The 7,500-nt window shown below is 41.2% G+C and overlaps 1 protein-coding gene across 1 annotated transcript in view; it reads right to left on the bottom strand.

The window, feature by feature from the left end:
- LOC125028530 (neuropeptide Y receptor type 2-like) overlaps positions 1 to 7,500 on the bottom strand; it is an 11,999-nt gene that overhangs the window by 211 nt on the left and 4,288 nt on the right. The window contains exons 2-3 of the mRNA XM_047617898.1: positions 3,149 to 3,579; positions 1 to 363 (exon numbers count right to left, since the gene is read on the bottom strand). The exon at positions 1 to 363 is cut by the window's left edge and continues 211 nt beyond it. Coding sequence (XP_047473854.1) covers positions 234 to 363; positions 3,149 to 3,543 — 525 coding nt within the window. The 5' untranslated portion in view covers positions 3,544 to 3,579 and the 3' untranslated portion in view covers positions 1 to 233. The remainder of the gene's footprint in view (positions 364 to 3,148; positions 3,580 to 7,500) is intronic.

Genomic DNA, 7,500 nt, shown 5'->3' with positions numbered 1-7,500 from the left:
ATTTTCCTGTAAAAAATAAATACAATATAGCCTGGAAAACAGCTACTTGTAGATCGCATTACTAGATGCTATATTTTATAAAAGCGATCGAGTTACACAAGACCTGGCCAGAGGTGAAGACTGTAAAAACACAGACACTCTCACGCACTCTTATCTTCTTCTTCTTCTTCTTCTTCTCATTCTTTCTCTCTCTATTCTTCCACACATTTGACCATCTACCACTCTCCTTCCCTTCATGCAAAGTCCACCTGCGTAAACAAATAATCGACGGACGGGTACCTGGTATACGAGAAGGGGATGCAGAATGTTGCCATGGTGATATCCGACACAGCCAGGTTGATGAGGTAGCATCTGACGGAGGACCTGCCGGACCAGAATTGGGACCTTCTTTTAGAGTTACAACTTCTTACTGATAAGATGGCTGTTTGATAGCCTGCGTGGGTTGTGTGATGCTTTGTCTGTAAGGATTGGTTTGGGTTGTCACTGAGGGCGAAGCACAGGCTGTCTGTCCTGTTATTTTGTTATGTTTTTGGATATTGTGTAAACTGTTGGGTTTGTGGTTCGTGTGTAATGCGAGTGTGGTTATAAGGGTTGAAAATGGGTGATATCTAGACTATCCTTCATGCACATGACGAATAAATACTACATTTTCTCTCTTTTCTACTAATATTTTACTATCTAGTATTCTAGTTAAATTCTTGTGACTAACTATATTTTCATGGTATCCCCTACTCCTATTCATCCCCCCCCTCTCTCTCTCTCTCTCTCTCTCTCTCTCTCTCTCTCTCTCTCTCTCTCTCCCTCCGCCCCCTCTCTCTCTCTCTCTCTCTCTCTCTCTCTCTCTCTCTCTCTCTCTCTCTCTCTCTCTCTCTCTCTCTCTTTCTCTCCCTCCGCCCTCTCTCTCTCTCTCTCTCTCTCTCTCTCTCTCTCTCTCTCTCTCTCTCTCTCTCTCTCTCTCTCTCTCTCTCTCTCTCTCTCTCTCTCCCTCTCCTCTCTCTCTCTCTCTCTCTCTCTCTCTCTCTCTCTCTCTCTCCTCTCTCCACTATCTCCCTCTCTCTCTCTCTCTCTCTCTCTCTCTCTCTCTCTCTCTCTCTCTCTCTCTCTCTCTCTCTCTCTCTCTCTCTCTCTCTCTCTCTTTCTCTCTCTCCCTCTCTCTCTCTCTCTCTCTCTCTCTCTCTCTCTCTCTCTCTCTCTCTCTCTCTCTCTCTCTCTCTCTCTCTCTCTCTCTCTCTCTCTCTCCCTCCGCCCCCCTCTCTCTCTCTCTCTCTCTCTCTCTCTCTCTCTCTCTCTCTCTCTCTCTCTCTCTCTCTCTCTCTCTCCCTCCGCCCCCCTCTCTCTCTCTCTCTCTCTCTCTCTCTCTCTCTCTCTCTCTCTCTCTCTCTCTCTCTCTCTCTCTCTCTCTCTCTCTCTCTCTCTCTCTCTCTTTCTCTCCCTCCGCCCTCTCTCTCTCTCTCTCTCTCTCTCTCTCTCTCTCTCTCTCTCTCTCTCTCTCTCTCTCTCTCTCCCTCTCTCTCTCTCTCTCTCTCTCTCTCTCTCTCTCTCTCTCTCTCTCTCTCTCTCTCTCTCTCTCTCTCTCCTCTCTCCACTATCTCCCTCTCTCTCTCTCTCTCTCTCTCTCTCTCTCTCTCTCTCTCTCTCTCTCTCTCTCTCTCTCTCTCTCTCTCTCTCTCTCTCTCTCTCTCTCTCTCTTTCTCCCTCCCCCTCTCTCTCTCCCCTCTCTCCCTCTCTCTCTCTCTCTCTCTCTCTCTCTCTCTCTCTCTCTCTCTCTCTCTCTCTCCCTCCGCCCCCTCTCTCTCTCTCTCTCTCTCTCTCTCTCTCTCTCTCTCTCTCTCTCTCTCTCTCTCTCTCTCTCTCTCTCTCTCTCTCTCTCTCTCTCTCTCTTTCTCTCCCTCCGCCCCCTCTCTCTCTCTCTCTCTCTCTCTCTCTCTCTCTCTCTCTCTCTCTCTCTCTCTCTCTCTCTCTCTCTCTCTCTCTCTCTCTTTCTTTCTCCCTCCCCCTCTCTCTCTCCCCTCTCTCCCTCTCTCTCTCACCCTACCCTTACTCGCCCTTCCCAGCTTATCTCTTACCTCACTTGTCCAATTTCCTTGATTCCTCTATTCCCCTTTTTCCCCTCATCCCACCCTTGATCCTTTCAGCGTCATTCCTCTCCTTAAGGCGTCCCCTTTCCCCTCTCAGGCTCTCCTTTACCTTAGCCTACCCTTCTTCTCCCCTCTCCCTCGCCTCTCTCTCTCCTTTCGTCGCTTTCCTCAATATACCTTCAATATATCTTCGTTTCCTAACTTTTTTTTCCTCAATATATCCTCGATCTATCCTTATCCTCAGTATCTCCTCTTCTTATCTTCATTCTCACCCCCTTTCTTCAATATTTCATCCTATCGTCACTATTTCCTCACCCTATCTTCAAAATTTCCTCCTCCTATCCTCACAATTTCCCCCTCCTATCCTCTCTGTTTCCTCACCCTATCCTCACTGTTTCCTTACCCTATCCTCACAGTTTCCTCACCCTATCCTCACCTTATCCTCCTCCTATCCTCACTGTTTTCTCACCCTATCCTCACCTTATCCTCCTCCTATCCTCACTGTTTTCTCACCCTATCCTCACAATTTCCTCCTCCTATCCTCCCTATTTCTTCCTCCTATCCTCACTGTCTCCTCACCCTATCCTCACAATTTCCTCCTCCTATCCTCACCTTATCCTCACCTTATCCTCCTCCTATCCTCACCTTATCCCCACCCTATCCTCACCTTATCCTCACCCTATCCTCACCTTATCCTCCTCCTATCCTCACCTTATCCTCACCCTATCCTCACCTTATCCTCCTCCTATCCTCACCTTATCCTCCTCCTATCCTCACCTTATCCTCACCCTATCCTCACCTTATCCTCACCTTATCCTCCTCCTATCCTCACCTTATCCTCACCTTATCCTCCTCCTATCCTCACCTTATCCTCACCTTATCCTCACCTTATCCTCCTCCTATCCTCACCTTATCCTCCTCCTATCCTCACCTTATCCTCCTCCTATCCTCACCTTATCCTCACCCTATCCTCACCTTATCCTCCTCCTATCCTCACCTTATCCTCCTCCTATCCTCACCTTATCCTCCCCCTATCCTCACCTTATCCCCACCCTTTCCCCCTGACTCACCTCCTCCCAAAGGCCAGCACGAGGATCACGGTGATGTTCCCGACCAGACTGAGCACCGCCGCCAGAGAGTAAGCGACGATAAGGAACACCTGCACGTCTTCGGACACGGCCTCGAGACTCGGGAACACCGGCGAGAGGTCGAAGTCGAAGTCGAGGTGCGTCAAGTTGAAACGAGCGCGTCTCTCGTACGTGTGGTTGTCTTCCGGCATGCCTCCGCCGTCGCCTAATCCTCCTCCTAATCCGCTGCCTCCGCTTCCTAATCCTCCTCCTCCTCCAAATCCTACTCCTACTCCACTTACTCCGTGGACGAGGAAGGTGGAGGCGTTCGTGGAGTCGTTCGTGTAGACCGGATGCAGGGATTCGAACGTGACGTCAGCGGTGTGGTTGGGCGCCATTGGTCTCCGAGATTCCTGGGGAGACTTGCGGAGAGCCTGAAGCAGATAGATAGATAATAGATAGAGAGATAGATAAAAGAGAGTCTGCTAGATAATAGAGATAGAGATATATAGATAATAGGCAGATAGATAGATAATAGATAGAGCGATAGATAAAAGAGAGACTGATAGATAATAGATAGAGAGATAGATAAAAGAGAGACTGATAGATAATAGATAGAGAGATAGATAAAAGAGAGACTGATAGATAATAGATAGGGAGATAGATAAAAGAGAGACTGATAGATAATAGATAGGGAGATAGATAAAAGAGAGACTGATAGATAATAGATAGAGAGATAGATAAAAGAGAGACTGATAGATAATACATAGAGAGATAGATAAAAGAGAGACTGATAGATAATACATAGAGAGATAGATAAAAGAGAGACTGATAGATAATAGATAGAGAGATAGATAGATGATAGGTAGATAGATAGATAATAGATAGAGCGATAGATAAAAGAGAGACTAATAGATAATAGAGATAGAGATAGATAGATGATAGGTAGATAGATAGATAATAAAAAAGATAGATAGATAAAAGAAAAGATAGATAGATAATAGATAAATAGAAAGATGACAGAGATAGAGATAGATAGATAATAGGTAGATAGATAGATAATAGATAGATATTCGATAGAGAGATAGTTAATAGATGAGAATAAATAGATAGATAGCAGACAGATAGATAGATAATAGAGAGATAAATAGAAAATAGATAGATAGATAATAAGTTAAAGATTGGTAATAGATAAATAGATAGATATGAGACAGATAGATAAATAATGATGCGATAGATAGATGATATATAGATAAATAATAGAGAAATAGAGAGATAACAGATAGATAGATAATAGGGACATACACAGATAGATAGATAAATAGATCAATAATTGAGAAATAGAGAGACAGATAGATAATAAATAGACAGATAAAAGGGAGAGAAAGGGGATAAATAGATAGATATTTTGAGTTGTAATTAAATATTCGAATAGACAGATGGATAAAACAGGAAAAATAGATTTAAAAAAAAAAAATCATAAAGACGAAGGTTCTGGAAATGACTGGAAAATAAACAAATCAAATTCCGTGATATATCTCCTTTTTAAAATTCATTACAATACGTTTTAATCAACGGATATGACAGGCAAAAATCGTATCCTAGAAAGATTTGAAAGTCATCACAAAAGTACAAAAAAAAAAAAAAAAAGACGTATAAAAAATAACATAATAAATTAAGCGATATGAATTGATTAGATGTGTGTGTTTGTTTGTTTCTTTGCATGTCTGTGTGTGTATGAATTAACAGATATAAATTATGGTTAAAAATGACCAAAAATTGTCAAGACCTATGCACTACACACGAGCATTAGAGAAAAAAGAAAGGCGTGTTATACTGAGAGAAACAAAATAAACTCTCTGACTAGTGGCTGAGACGGGAACCTCCTCGGGCATAGACGACTATCAGCAGATATGCAAATGCCGACTTATGACATTTTCGTATGGGTGACAGTGAGGCCTTTTCTTCTCCCCTTCCCAAAAACATAAAACGCATAAATTACGCATACATGAATGCGTAATAACGTTTACACAGACAAACATGTATGCAAATGCACACATACTAGAGAAGAAACAAAACCGTACACATGAATAGGAAACACGTAAAAAAAAAACAAAGACACACAAACACACGTACACAGACGTACACACAAGTAGAAATATATGAGAATACATTAGCCCGTGTTGTAACCTTCCCAACAGATTACTGCCTCTTCCATGGAACTTCTACTACACGATAACGGAAAAAACAGAATTTTAAAGGGTAGAAGATAAATATGGAGAGAGAGATCATTCTTAAGGCCTTAATAATTGAAAACAAAACAAAAACGAAATCTGTCTCCTTCCTTAATACTTAATTCTTCTCTCCCTTCTCCCTTCCCCCCCTCCCATCCAATTTAGCTCCTCCTTCTTTCTTCCCCCTACCTTCCCTAGATAATTTTCCCCTCCCGCCCTAACCCCTTTCCCCTCCCTCTTCCCTTCCCCCTTTGCCCCTTCTCTCCCCCCTCCAATCTTCAATCACCCCTTCCCCCCCCCCCTTAACTCCTCCTTCACCCACTCAAACCCCACCCTCATTCTTCATTCGCCCCACCCCCTCACACCCCCTTAACTCCTCCCCCACTTACCCAAACCCCACCCTCATTCTTCATTCGCCCCACCCCCTCACACCCCCTTAGCTCCTCCCCCACCCTGATTCATACCTCTCCCTTCCCTTCCTTCCTTTCTGGAGACATGACTCCCATAAGGCTATTCAAAGCGATCGGATAGGGACATTATGCCGTATCTGTCCGGCTATAGATCAATTCGCCTGGCAACAACTCAGGCGGATGTCGTCGTCAGCAATTGTACAGATCGCTTTCCCGCCTTCCATGCCGAGAGTGACGCCCGATTTGGCAACGCTGTGACGGGAAGGTAAACGAGCTCATTGCATCATTTTAAAAGACGGAGGAAGGAGGAGGGAAAAAGGGTCATATGAATTATTTATGATTGTATATACAGAGAGGGAAAAGTCGATAAGAATAATATTAACAATGATAAGAGATATTATGGTAATTATAATGATAATAACAATGATAATGATAATAATTATAATAAAACAATAATGATGATGATAATGATAATACAAGTAAGGATAAAGATAATAATAATTCTTATTATTTTAATAATGATAATGATAATAATAATAATTCTTATTATAATATTGAAAATGATAGCAATAATAATAATAATAAACATGATAATCATATGATAATTATGATAATAATAATTATAATAAGAAGAAGAACAATAATAATAATGATAATAACAATGATAATAATAATAATAATAACAGTAATAATAATAGTGATAATAATAAGTAAGATGATAATTATTATTATCATTACTATAATGATGACAATAAGGATAATAATAACAATAATAATATTTGAAATAATGATAATAATGAAAATGAGGATGAGGATAATAATAATAATAATAATAATAATAATAATAATAATAATAATAATAATAATGATAATAATAATAATAATAATAATAATAATAATAATAATAATAATAATAATAACAATAATAACAATAATAATAATAATGATAATAGTAATAACAATACTGGTTATGATGATAATGATAATAATGATAATAAAACTGGTTATGATGATAATAATAACAATAGTAAAAGTAATAATAATAATGATAATAATAATCATAATAATGATAATAATAATAACAATTCTTTGTCTTTTACTCTAACTCCTTTCCCATCTCACTATCACTGTCTTTCTCTCAATCTCTCCCTTTCGCTCGTTCTTCTTTTCTACTGATAGCCTCCACGAGCTCGTGTGGAGAATCATCGTCTTGACCCTTTTATGAAGAGACATTAACAAAAGCGTCCTCGGAATACGCTGTGAAAATGTGGAGCACTGCCCCTCTGTCTGTGCAAAAGGGTAGGTGGTAAGCGCTTGCTTGAAGGCCTTCAGAGAGATGGGGAGTTGGGTTTCCTTTGGTCTAGAGTGGGGTGGAAAGTGGAAAAGATCAGGCTCCCTGTTTGATGGATTTGATTGCGTTTGAGGAATGAATAGGCGACGGGCGTGTTTGATAAGGATTATATGCTGAGGATATACCGTTTTTTTACCCACATATCATATCACATTCAGACATGCAAGATACATGCAGACACACACACACACACACACACACACACACATACACACACACACACACACACACACACACACACACACACACACACACACACACACACACACACACACATACACACACACACACACACACACACACACACACACACACACATACACACACACACACACACACACACACACACACACACACACA

The sequence above is a fragment of the Penaeus chinensis genome, chromosome 9 (assembly GCF_019202785.1).
Source record: "Penaeus chinensis breed Huanghai No. 1 chromosome 9, ASM1920278v2, whole genome shotgun sequence".
Taxonomy (NCBI): Eukaryota; Metazoa; Arthropoda; class Malacostraca; order Decapoda; family Penaeidae; genus Penaeus; species Penaeus chinensis.
The sequence above is the reverse complement of the archived record's forward strand: the minus strand, read 5'-3'. Positions and strand labels throughout refer to the sequence as shown.